The sequence below is a fragment of the Condylura cristata genome, unplaced genomic scaffold (assembly GCF_000260355.1).
Source record: "Condylura cristata isolate star-nosed mole 26May11 unplaced genomic scaffold, ConCri1.0 scaffold00007, whole genome shotgun sequence".
NCBI classification, from domain to species: Eukaryota; Metazoa; Chordata; class Mammalia; order Eulipotyphla; family Talpidae; genus Condylura; species Condylura cristata.
Genome location: NW_004567108.1, coordinates 11,376,452 through 11,390,726, shown reverse-complemented (window position 1 = coordinate 11,390,726; position 14,275 = coordinate 11,376,452). Strand labels below are relative to the sequence as shown.

The following is a 14,275-nucleotide window of genomic DNA, read 5'->3' as shown; positions in this document are numbered from 1 at the left end:
GGTCAGGAGAGGTCTGCCTTGCCATGTGGTCACCACCGGGGCAGGCGGGAATCGAACTCATGCGGAGGTGGCTTTAGTTTCTCAGTGCTGCGCTTTAACCCTCTGCGCCACCAGGGAGGGCCGGTTGTGTTTTTGTTTTAATGATGGTTTTATTTGCTCTATGAGCATTTTTAGTTCGATTTTTACTTAGAGATATTCTCTTTTACTTAGAGACAAATCCAAAAAGACATCTGGATTGTTTGTATAATCTGTAATTACATCGAAGAAAAAAATTGTCTTCCTTGCCTTTGTTATTTAGTGATGAAAACCTCTGTAAAAGTTTTTCATACTTATGTCATGGAATATTTTATCTGTTTTCTTTTATGTATATTATGTTATGGTTTCAGGTTTTACATCCAAATCTTTTGTTCTATTTCATTTTTTTAAAGATTGATTTTTTTTATGCATACAGAACTGGTGTACAAGCCAGAGGTGTAGGGGTGGTGAGAGGCTTCACCCAAGACAGAGTGGGGAGCAGAACAGGCCTAATGACAAAGTACACTGCTGAGGGTAGCCACGGGCAGGTCAGGAGAGGTCTGCTGCACCATGTGAGTCACTTTTGGGGCAGGGATTGAACTCATACTGAAGTGGCTTTAGCTTTTTAGTGCTGTGCTTTAACCTGTTGTGCCACCAGGGAGGGCCCTTATTTTATTTATTTATTTATCTATTTGTAGGTGTCTGCTCAGTTTTCCAAAATACCATTTATTGAAATAGCTTTACTTTTCTCAAATTTGTATTTTTGTTGCATTTCCAATTATTAACTGTCCATATAGGTATGTGTTTACAACCGGAATCTCAATTCTGTCCCAAAGTCTATATGTCTGTTTTTGTTCTAGTATCATACCATTTAGATTATTAGATTTTTACAGTTTAGATTGAATTCTGGGAGTGTGATAATACCATTCTTCCTCTTTTTTTGTTATTTTGTTGGCTATTTGGATATTTGTGTGTTTCCTTATTAACTCAGTAACATTTGCTTTATTTCTCTGAATAATGACATTGCATCTTTGATAGAGATTGCATTCAATCTATACAGTCCTTTGGGTAAAAATACCATTTTTCACATGGTTAAACAAAATCCCTTTAGAAATATGCACTGGTGAATTCAATGATATTTAAATTTAGATCTTAGGCAATTTAGGCATACAAAACTTTTACATGGGTTTTCATCACTAGATAATAAAGGCAAGGAAGACAACTTTTCTTAGATGTAACTATAGATTCAACAAGCAATCTTAGTGAACATCTCATTTTAATCCCTCTTACACTCATATTTGGGACATGTTGATTTAATTGATTAAGTCAACACTTAGATCCTTTTCTGGAACCCATTTGCAGTAACAAAGGTTTCAGTGACCTATTCAATAACATTTCTCTGTGAGTATACATGCCATGATATAGTTATAAAAAATCACCTTGTTTCTGTTTATTACTGTCAGTAATCTAAGAAGTATACAGTAAACCACATGCCAAGTATTGTGCTCTCCGTAAGTGTTATATTTATACTTTAATGTTATATACATTCCATAACTCTCAAAATGGAAATAATTATCAATATCTTCAAAATCAGTTAACTCAGTTAATCTCCTTGTAAACCCCATGGGTATCACTAGAGTTCACAGGGCACAAGCTTATATTAATTATTAGGAAGGTTAACAGTGTAAATTAGGAAGGTTAACAGTGTAATTGTCAAGCAGTTCCTTTTCTGGTGATATAAAATAGATTTCTGAACACATAGGGTATTTTGCTGGAGAGAATGGGGATGTGTTATGTCTCGGTCCATGTGAGATACAGCTTGTTCTTTCACTTCATGAACTAGCTAGCTATAGAAATCTGACTAAGGACTGCCTTATCAATTCTTCATGTGTTTCTGTTGGTTGGTTTGTTTGGGATTTATCTATATAAATCAACTTCAAGTTTTCCTTTAGATTTTCCTGATCACATAGCAAAGTTATAGATCAAGAACTTAGGAATAGCTCCTTGATAGTAAGGAAATGATTTCCTTTTTTTACCCTTTAATCCTCCACTGTGAATAGAACAACTTTCAACTTCTACCATTCAGAATTGACTTTAATTTCTCCATTCATAGTTTTATCTTATGGAAAGATAATTTCTGCAAGGCAAACTGTAGTCCAGAGCTCCCAAGAATAAACCAGGTGGCCTCCTGTGCTTTGCTTAGGAGAAAAATCAAGATTTGTTGCGATACAGCTATGAGGGTAGGAGATTCTATCTTCAGGTTTTAGCCATAGAAATGGCTATGTGGTAAACTCCAGAACTTCACAGGTAATGTATTCTCTGAACCTTCTTTAAAGAGACTTCTACTATACACACTTATCCCAACGTTTTTTATGTGATTAGCTGAGACAGAATCTGTATTACAGGCTTCAGAATTATCTGATACACTTCCATGATGATAGTGTTTTAACCAGTGTTAGCAATTGTCTTTCAAATAAATGAATTTCCTTCAGGAGCTTTTGAGAATTGAAAAATTAAAGAGATCCTGCTAAGTAGTCAATAATTGATTTCTGGGCCCACCTGAAATATTTACCAAGGGCGGTGACACAAACAATCCCACAAGTCCTTGTGATCCAACTGCTGAATGACATTATTGGTGACCAGATATACACAAAGTACAACTTGGGTGATTTTTTTCATAGATTTTTAAAAATTTATTCATGCAGAACTGGGGTACAGGCCAGAGGTACAGGGGCGGTGAGAGGATTCACCAGAGACAGAGTGGGGAGCAGAACAGGCAGATGGACAAAGTACACTGCTGAGGGGAGCAGCGGGCAGGTCAAGAGAGGTCTGCTGTGCCATGTGGGTCACCTCCCCAGCTGTGGATCGAACTCCTGCTGAAGCTGCTGAGGCTAGCTTTGCAGTGCAGCTGCACTACCAGGTGGGCACACACTGCACTAATAAGCTAAAGCCATTTTCGCATGAGTTCAATCCCTGCCTGCCGCGAAGGAGATCCATATGGTGCAGCAGACCTCTCCTGACCCGCCTGCTGTTCCCCTCAGCAGTGTACTTTGTCCATCTGCCTGTTCTGCTCCCCACTCTGTCTCTGGTGAATCCTCTCACCGCCCCTGCACCTCTGGCCTGTACCCCAGTTCTGCATGAATAAATTTTTAAAAATCTATGAAAAAAATCACCCAAGTTGTACTTTGTGTATATCTGGTCACCAATAATGTCATTCAGCAGTTGGATCACAAGGACTTGTGGGATTGTTTGTGTCACCGCCCTTGGTAAATATTTCAATGCTTACTTCTGCTTACGGCTCACTTAAATTCATATTTCATTCTGTGAACAGAAATCATGCTTACTGATCATGAAAGACTGCCTAAGAGGGAGTTAGTATAAAAGAATACTCTCACCTCATTATTTCCTTAGGCTGGATAGTGATCTATTGCTTAACTCCCAAAAATCCATATTGCTTAATGTTTCCATAAATGAGAGCTCAGACAAATCAAATGTTCCCATTAAATCTGCTTGAATGGCAGACACAAAGTCCTTGTCAGAATGGTAAAGGCAGTATGTCTCTTCATACATAACACCCTTTACAATTATGCATCTGATAAAGGTTATACAGCCACTGAAAAAGTCTTTTATTTTTTCTTTGCAGTTTAAGACTTCACAGCCAACATATCCCCACCATTGTTAATTTTAAGATGTCCTGATGTGACTTGGCTCATTCCTGCTGTTATTTCTCTGTGTCTTTCTAATTCCTTAGCCAAATACCCTCAGAATATGACCTATAGCTGCCTATTAAATTTTCAGGCAATCTATACCCCATTCTGATTCTGTGAGTAAATAGGATGGCTTTCCATCCAGAATCAAAATTGGTCTGCTACCAATTTCTTCTCGTTGAGAAGCCAAACTTGAATTAGTGTTGTTAATAATTGCCAGAAAATAGAATAATCATAACCTTCTTCAGGTTTTTACACCCTTCAGTCTAAATAGCATGTTCGCCCAGCTCTAAGTCTATTAACTCTAAATTCCACTGGTGAGAGCCATCCCATTACTATTCAAAGCTATTGCTATTTAATAACAAAAAGCAGTTACTTGATAACAAAACAACTGACATGCTGGCATTAAGTTGTCATCAAATTTGTTTTCTTCTAAATATTCTAACCATTAAGTCCTCTGGATTTAAAAAGAATCTTGCCCACAGAACCAATCTAATCTAATGTAAAATGTTCACAAATCAGACTTAATTTGGTTACAGAGATTTCATAGTATCAAGCTTTACTTATAATTTCAAGCACACTATCAGAAGCACAGGTGAACCATGGAGATGTCTGGGATACTCAATGCAGTGTACCAGATTTTTCATCCTGGACTAGATATTCTTTCTACTCTTGTTCTAAGTGACACATATGTCTGTATATCTTACATAATTAAAAGTTTTGAAGTTTTCACAATATTTTATTTTTTTAGACATATACTTTGACCATTTACAGAAACTCATGCCCCATAAGGAACTGTAACTAGTAGATTTTACAATAGAAATCTGAACCAGAGATCTCTTGTAAGAGCATTCAATAGTTTAACATTCTCTTCACAGTGAATACTTATAAAGCAATCCACTTAGAAGGAGATTATATCCATGTGATCATTCTTTCTCTCCAAAGTGTATTCTTTTAATAATGGAAAAGACTAGGTAGAAAGACTAGTATGTTTTTATCATATCACAAAATTTTACACTTTTATTTGATTTTCTTGTCAAGTTTTCACTGGTAACATTGACCATTTTCAATGAAGATTCTTGAATCTCTTTCCCAACATAAGTTTTCTTTGAAAAAAATTAAAATAACCAATTATGTTACTACTCAGTGTGTTATGTCTCATCCATTTTTTTTTAATTATTTATGAATACAGAACTGAGGTACAGGAGAGAGGTACAGGGTGAGAGTATCCACCAGAGACAATTGGATTATAAATACCTCACAGTGCAGATTGATGAACAGAGGGACTGACAAAACATACTGCTGTGAGGAGCATTGGGTGACACAGGAGAAGCCTGCTGCACCATATGGGTCACCTCCCGGGTGGGGGATCAAACTCGCAGTGAAGTGGCTGCAGTTACCTTGCAGAGCTTCACTTTAACCTATTGTGCCACCAGGGAGGGCCCTAAATCCATTTTTATTCATGTGAATTAGCAGGTTTATTAGACGTAAAGTTGGTTTTGAACAGTTACAAACTTTAATAGGGTTAGAGTAAATTAAAAAGCAATAATTAATATGAACTTGAATATTTTCTATTAGAGACAATGATTGTACCTTTGCAATAATTATTGCATTTTCTTAAGAGAAAATAAGTGTAAAAACATCTTAATTAGAAAGAATAAATTGAAAACTTTTAGCAATTAATTTTACTAATTAGTAAATTTAGCAGTTGTTTATTATTGCATCACTTTTAATATTGAGGACTCTAGTTAACAGGAAGAAGTAGATTGACATAAGTTTGTTCTAACTATTAGAAATGAAGCTTATGTGCCTATCTCTTGAAATATAAAATGGAAAAAAAAATCAGTGTAAAACAATTAGGATTTAAAAAATTACTGGAATACACAAACATGAAAGCAAAATTTCATACAATTCTCATCTCAAAGGTAAAGAGAACTATACATAAATTATAAATGGAAGAAGTTTTGGAATGTCATTTGGCTTCCTTAAAAAAAAAGTACCCTCAGGCCCTCCCTAGTGGCACAATGGGTTAAAGCACAGTACTAAGGAGTTAAAGCCACTTCAGCATGACTTAGATCCCTACCCTGGAGGTGATCCACTTGATGAAGCAAACTTCTCCTGACTCACCTGCTTCTCCTCTCAGCAGTGTACTTCCTCAGTCTGCCTGTTCTGCTCCCCACTCTGTCTCTGGGGTGAATCCTCTCACAAGCCATGCAACTCTGGGCTGTACCCCAGTTCTATATGCATAAACACGATAAATCTTAAAAAATAATAAAAAAAAGTATCTTCTATAAAAGATCAATGTTACAAAAATGAAAATATAAAAGAAAACAAAGATGGGGCACACAAAATAAGTGAAATGATATTAAAAATCTGAGTGTGTTGGAGGCAGTAAACAGTAGAGGTTATAAAATAACCACTTATAAATTAGGGAATAAGCATTAACAATGTAGCTTAGTATGGATTGAAAACTATTAGGAAAAAATGAACAAAAATAAGAGGATCTTTGATAGATGCAATGCATGTAGAATAAGTTAAAATAATTTATGAATTAGAACAATTAAAATACTTGAAATAGTTATACTTAATAGTCAGATTTCTAATGTAAAAGTATCCAAAGAACACACGATGCCTTTCTAGTTTATTCAGTGCACTTTATGTGTTAGAAACTGAGCTAGGACTTTTTAAACATTGCATCTTTTAAGCTTTATATAACACTGTGAGGTATTTATAACCCAATTGTCACTTGAATGGATTTAATTGTCTCTTGGAGACAAATGTTACATAGAACTCACTTCTCAGTGATCTGTCATCTTCCTGATCATCGCACTGCCTGCTCTCAACTCTCAGTCAAGTTCCAAAAATATGTGCACTTATTTTGCATGACTTAAAAACATTATTTTACTGTGATAAAAACACTTAACATAGGATTTGCCCTTCTAACACATTTTTAAGTGTGCGATACATTATTGTTGGCTACAGGTATACTGTTATGTTATTTTATTCATCCTGTTTAATTGAAATTTATGCACTTTGACTAGTAAGATCCTGTTTTCTCCTTTTCCAATTTGAAATTTTGAAATTGAAAATTGCTGTGGTAGTATGCTTGACTGTTTTAGATCGGTCACATAAGTGAAATTGTACAATAATTGTCTTTCTGTGACTATTTTATGTAGGATAATATCTTGTTAAAAGGTCAGTTCCAGCCTTTGATGCAGCCCAGTGATCAACATAGAGAGGTCCCATCCCAGCTCTGTATTAACACTATCATACACAGATGGAGAACAGTAAAATCACTCCTAAAAGTGTATAATTATTTGAACAATTTCCATTTCATTTTTCACTGACCAGAATAAGTAAAATAATGTACTCTTATGCTTTTAAAGAACAGACTGAGTTCAAGATACATTATTAGTTTCTGTTGCAAAGGGTGTCCTTAGATTGTCCCACTACCATTGGATATTGGGGTGTAAACAGAGGATACTGAATCACAGAAGGCACTGGGGGGCAGTAAGAAAATCTGCTGTCTTCCATCTTTAAATCAATAGTCAATAGTCTCTTTAATAGTCTATGTGTTACAATGATGAGGGATAGAGAAATATACATGGTTTGGCAAGGACAAAGAATTTCCAAGACAAGATTGCCAAGATGCAATAGTTCCAAAGATGCATGGGCAAGCAGTAAAAATAGTTTTAGAATCTGAAGGAAGCTAGAAGTTACTTTTGATGAAATAGCCTGTGTAAAGCATCCTTGCTAACTCAAGAAAGACATGCCAATGTAGGAAGCATCAAAGCCAATATGTATTCACCACACAGATGACAACATTTGCAGATTAAATATGCAGGTTATTCATTAGTCTGTATATCTAGCAGATTAACCACTTTTGAAATGCAATGATCACACATTAATCATGTTTTAAAATTGAGTTATTCTAAATTGCTTGAATGTCTCTGAAAGTAACTAATAAATGATGCTTATGTGTGTTGGTCATTGAATAGAGACACATTTTTTTTAATTCAACAATTAATTATTAAACATCCAGTCTGTGTTATGCATGAGTTGATAGAATCTGAGAAAACTGTGTCTGTTCTCTCTGTCTCCACTAGAATAGGCTCAGTTCATTTTAAGTTGTATACTTAAAAGGTAGAAAAAAGTGATATATACACAGCTGTACTGAAGCACTATACACACACACACACACACACACACAATGGAATACTACTCAACTACAGATATGATGCAATCCTGCCATCACTCTTGTTCCTGAATCACCTTTGGTAAGAACAGTGACTTAATACAGATAATTTTCTCCAGTTATTTCTCAGTGTTGATTGCTTTCACTAGTGTAATTGAGTCTAGTTTTAAAAATCAACTCTACAGCTTGATATTATTTGACTTATTACACAGCTCTCATGATTTAACAAACTCATAGGCTCTGCTACATGCTTTGTCTGAAGAGGAAATACATTTCCATTATTAAAATGACAGTCTGGGGCCCTCCCTGGTGGCACAACGGGTTAAAGCACATTATGAAGCGATCACAGCCACTGCAGCAGGAGCTTAATCCCCAGCCAGGGAGCTGACCCACATGGTGTCAGACCTCTCCTGACCTGCCCGCTGCTCCCTTCAGCAGTATATCTCAGTAAATCTGCCTGTTCTGCTCTCCACTCTGTCTTTGGTGGATCCTCTTACTCCCTGTATCTCTGGCCTGGACTCCAATTCTGTATGCATAAATAAATGAATCTTTTAAAAAATGACCATTAATGGACTAGTGTGATACTACTGTTTTATTGGCTATTAATGAAAGATAGTTGTGGCTGGGTCAGATTTTGTAAAACATACAAAATGGTATTACTTTTATAACACTGGGGTAGCATATTCTAATGACAGCTTTTATAACTATTAGACATCTGGCCCTGAATTTTCTGCAAATGTCTAGATTTTTATAACCCACACTCTTAATTAATTTTCCATCATTTTAAGTAGTTAGCTCTACTTTAACCACTCAGATAAACTCCTGGGAATAATTTTATAGAAAGTTCGAACAGTCTGATCCTTGCTAATGTCTTCCTTTTAGAAACATTTGTAATATTTTGTTACTATACATCATTTCAGGTAGTATATTTGTGGAGTATACCCACATACCTGCACACCTATACACAAATCCTCCAATATTTGAATATAAATATTCAATTATCTATGTTCCAGGAAATATGCCATCTACTCTGTATATATTCATACATTTATTTTACTTATTAATTTGTTACTTATTAATTAAATTTCTTTAAATTTCTTTACATTTTTATTTATAACATATTCAACTTAATTTTCTCTATTGGATGATAAAGGGAAAAAAAACTAAAATCTAAGAACTTAAGCAAATATTTAATGTTATTGTCATCATTTTACTAAAAGAAAGTTGAATTTTCTTTGAGTCTTTTTAATTGAATATGCACCATTAAGAGAAAAGTGTAATGGTTATGATGACCATGTTAGACTCTATGTGTTTCTACATGTGTATTTTATTTTTATTGCAGTAACGCTGGTTTTTCTACATCACAGCTTCCATATGGGCAATGTTTTTGGAGTAAACGAGAGGAGGGACAAGCATCGATTAGGAAATAGGTGTAGGGCTCTAAATAAGGCAGGGGAGATGACAAAACCAGCGTGACAATCACAATGATAGAGACAGATACATGAGCAGGGAAGATATTTTAAAAAGAAAAGGTTGCAGCGGGTTAAAGCACAGCACTAAGAAGCTGAAACCACTTCTGCATGAGTTCGATTCCCGCCTGCCCCGGAGGTGACCACATGGCGTGGCAGACCTCTCCTGGCCCACCTGCTGCTCCCCTCAGCAATATACTTTGTCAGTCTGCCTGTTCTGTTCCCTGCTCTGTCTCTGGTGAAGCCTTTCACCTCCCCTGAGCCTCTGACCTGTACCCCAGTTCTGTATGCACAAATAAATAAATCTTAAAAAAAAAAAAGAAAGAAAGAAAGAAAGAAAGAAAAGGTTGCATGTTGTTATTTTGACATTGGTCTCAAGAGTAAAGGGGTAAAATATGGATTTTAGGATTGTAGTTTGGGTTTCATAAAAAACAGATTGAAATAGTCAAATAATTCAAAGATGGAATGAGTTACCCAAGAAATAGATGGGGTCAGAATATGATTAAAATTGTGAAGTATATTATGGAAAACCAAAACAATAGGGTAGTTGTAATTCAAGTTCCAGGAAAAAGTTAGGTTTGCCAAAATATTAATAATAATACATTTTTCCAGTTCTGATTTGTCTGAATACATGTTCTATTTTTTTAAATACTCAATGAACAGATATGTACATTAAGGAGTTTATATTTAAGATGGTTATATATCAGGAGAGAAAAATATTTTTCTTGTGAAATTATTCACATGAGCAGTGGAAAAGTACTGTACTAGTATTTAAAATTTCAAATAAGTCTATAAAATAGGTCGACACCCCCCCAAAATGAGAATATTTTGGTTGAAAGAGAACTCTGCTAATCATATAGAGAATAAACTGAGATTAAAATTATTTATCTGAATCTGAGTTTCTTGAAAACAGAACTTATACTTCTCAAATATATACTGAAAGGAGCACAATCAGTTTAAAATTAAAATTATACATCTTAATCTTATGATAATAAGTTCAGAAATTCTTCACAATGTAATGTCAAGTTAGGGATTTTAAATATAATAATGATGTAGGCTAGTGGGTTTTTCCTTGTTAATATATTAGAAATTTAAATCTAAGTTGCTTTCTATGAAAAACTGTCTTTGAAACAGAGTTTTAAAAAGTATAGATCAACTTTCATTTTATTTTAAATCTAGTCCAACAAGATGTATAAGTATAATTATTTAAAACTATTGATAGTGACCAAATCTGAAATAGTGAAAGTTAAGGTAACCATTGTTATCATTTTTTGCTTTGATGTTATGTGAAGATATTGATATTTGCCAAAATTATTTTTGACACTCTTTTTTTTCTACCTCTTTGAAGCTTCACACTGACCAAGATACAGGTGATGGAAATTTAAAATACATATTAACAGGAGATGGGGCTGGCAGTCTGTTTGTTATAGATGAAAACACAGGAGATATTCATGCTGCAAAGAAACTAGACAGAGAAGAAAAATCCCTGTACATTCTTCGTGCCAAGGCTATAGACAGAAAGACTGGGCGACAGGTGGAACCTGAATCTGAATTTATCATTAAAATCCATGATATCAATGACAATGAGCCAAAATTCACAAAAGAGTTATATACTGCCAGTGTTCCTGAAATGTCTGGAGTCGGTAGGTACATGCTAATCCCTATATGTATATTTTTTACTTTGTTTGCTAAGGTAGTTTTTGGGGACAGTTATGAAATATGGATTATTTTAAGCTGAGAAGTATAACTAGAAGCTACTACCTAGTGCTAACTCATTTCTAATTATTTCCAGTTGTCTACATCTTACTGTCCCATGTTCTAATATCACATATCTAAATTGAATGCTGAGAACATTGATTCTACTACATTTCAACCAATATCTCTTCTACTCAGGAGTTTTTCAAAGAGCAATCAAGTTGAATAATTTTTTTTTTTATTTTTCCAGAATGAAAGGAATACCAAAACATCTTTCAACACTTTGCAATACTTTTGCTTGTAGGATTTTGAATAGTAACAAATAATGCTTGCATTTGACAAATTTCTTCTGATAGCCCCACTTGATCACTTAACCAATTTCATGTGGTTGACAAGGGAAATAGAAGTTTTAATTTCTCTTCTGTTAATTAAGAATCCCATATTCACAGAGCTTAAGCAACTGAATTAAGATCATAATATCACTGCAAGTATTTTTTTAATGTTACTTTATTTTCCACTACCAAATAGGAGTTTATTGTACAAAGAGAAATTTTTTAGTTTTTTAATGTCTCAATTTTTAAGGCTGCCCACATCATTTATTATCATGCGATGCTTTTATCTGTATGCATGACCATTTTAAACTGTGATTGTATGATATTGAGACTTATAACTGAGGTGAAATTTGAATACTTAACTATAATTTATTTCTAAAAATAAGTGCAACTTACTGTAATATCCCAACTCTGTGATGAATTTTTAAAATTTGATAGTTGAATCTTTTTTTCAAAATCAGTCTAAAGTATTTAAGTTTGAATTCATGATAATGAATACATTTTTTAATGTAAGCTAATATCTTTATGAAGGAAAACAAACTTGTACTGAATGATAGATATGAAATATTGTTTAACTATGTGTTCCCTCTGCCATGAGTTAGGATTATCATATTAGAAAGGAGTCCTATGATATAAAGTCTAGGGTGAAATAGGAGTGATATTTCTTTAATGTGTTAAAATATTAAACCTGATATACTTCAGAGAAGTACTGTATAGTTCCATATAAGTCAGATAGTGAACATATGTAGTTATAAATCTTCATCTGTTTATGGAATATTAATTAAGATGAAGATTCACCTAAAATTATGTTCTCTAACTCCCTGTTGATGAGTATTCTAAGTAGTTTGTTTTTCAGCTTAACAACTTTTAATCTTTGTAAAACATTATTGAATTTCTTGTGTTTGCTATTTTGTCAATTATTTTGACATTTAATGGAACAAAAACTCTCACATAATCTTCTCCAGAAAGGTTTGTCAAACCTACTGAAGCATGTCAAACCTATTGGAATAAAAAGATATCTGAGTGATGAATTTTAATAATTGACTTATATTTGAATAATTCCTAAAATTGTAGCATTATATCATTTTCAAAAAGTGACTGTGTCTTTATTAGGGACTACTGATATTCAAAATCAAAATACCTGCATTTTCTTCCATGTTCCTTTGTGTTATTAAAATGAATATTACCTCTTATTCTGTATATTCCTATTTTTATCTGTCTAATTAAAATACATTCTTTCTTAGTTGAAATATAATGAATATCCTATTAATATTTATCAAATATATAATAATATCAGAACTGTACTAAGCACATCTAGTTTTTTTTTTAATTTCTCTTATCCAATTATCTATAATAAACTATAGAATACTATATAATTTCCTACATGAAAGAAGATTTGCAGATTATGTTACCCCAAAATATCCCTTTTAGAAGGCAATCTATTTCCTAACTCTTTAATTGTGGTTATTAAATTTCTGATTATTGTAGGCTTAAACATCAGAATTTTTACTATTGCCAGTTGTTTTCCTGCCATGTCTATAGTACAACAAACTGATGGAAATATAGACTAAGCTGATATGTGATCCTGATTATACTATTTCCACATAATAAGAATTAAAAAAAAAATAGGTAGGCTTTGGTCCTATTTGCTGAGAAGTTATTTTTCTTAATTACTCATACTAACATCAGTGCAACAATTGTTTCTACCTTGTCTCTTTTCTATAGACATTATATGTCTTTGCATATTAGATGATAAATGTGTGTGTGTATATATGTGTGTGTGTGTGTATATATATGTGTGTGTGTGTGTGTGTATACAGCATGTATATGCAGAAGATACTAGGTTTAAATGCCTCTTTTAATAAATAAGAAAAACAAGCTCAAAGAGGTAACTAACTTGCAACCCAAAGCACAAAGGTAGTTTATTACTATTACTATTTTAGTTATTTTTTTAACTTAATAAAAGCAAAGATAATTGGTTAACTCAATGCCTTACTGTTTCCTCCACTCCATGGTAGTTACACTTACCAAGTTATACTAACTATTACACCATTTAGTTTCAAATACTTCTAACTTACTCTAAACTTAGTAATGCCCCAACACAATGTATTTCATGTTTTTTTTAATTCAAATGTCCCTTTCAATTGAACTAACCCTGAATATGAGTATGGGTAGGAGGGAAAGATTGCATTTTACAATAAGCCCTTACATCCATTGACTCCATGATATCTAAATAAACAGTATATGTGTAAAAAACTGTAAATATATCTATTTATGTATCTATATCTATCTCTATATATACATAGTGAAGGAAAATCTTTTGTTGTAACTCTCCTTCAATTTTAAGAAATAAAAAATAAAAGTTTAACTCATTAATGTTTTGCAGCTGTCATATTTTTGCTTTTACCTTCACAAATAAACCAAAATACAGAGGAAAATGAAAGGGCAATCCCCAGGAACTTCATCAGTCAAGTGCAACCCTAAAGTTCTGATGTCAAATGTGGCAATAAAGAACAAATAGCCAAAAAGAATTTAACAGTCCTTAGCCTCTCTTGTAGCCAAGGGGCTAAGTCTCAGAGCTATTACCTGACACTTTCAGTTGACTCCTAACCAGCCAGCGAGCTGATCCACATGGTGCACCAGACCTCCCCTACATTGTCCACTGCTCCCCTCAGCAGTGTATGTCAGTAGATCCACCTGTTCTGCTCCCCACTCTATCTTAGTGAATCCTCTCCCCCACTGCACCTCTGGCCTACCCCACTTCTTTAATGTAAAAATATATAAAACATTTAAAAACAACAATAAAAAATAGCAATCTATTAAGCAGTGTCAAGAAAGGTACAGAGATGTTTTTACCTGTAC

At 33.9% G+C, this 14,275-nt stretch overlaps 1 protein-coding gene across 2 annotated transcripts in view; it reads left to right on the top strand.

The window, feature by feature from the left end:
- The window catches only part of CDH9 (cadherin 9, type 2 (T1-cadherin)), a 97,477-nt gene that overhangs the window by 58,321 nt on the left and 24,881 nt on the right, over positions 1–14,275 (top strand). For both annotated transcript variants that reach the window (XM_004678067.2, XM_012721983.1), the window contains exon 3: positions 10,735–11,029. In XM_004678067.2, coding sequence (XP_004678124.1) covers positions 10,735–11,029 — 295 coding nt within the window. The remainder of the gene's footprint in view (positions 1–10,734; positions 11,030–14,275) is intronic.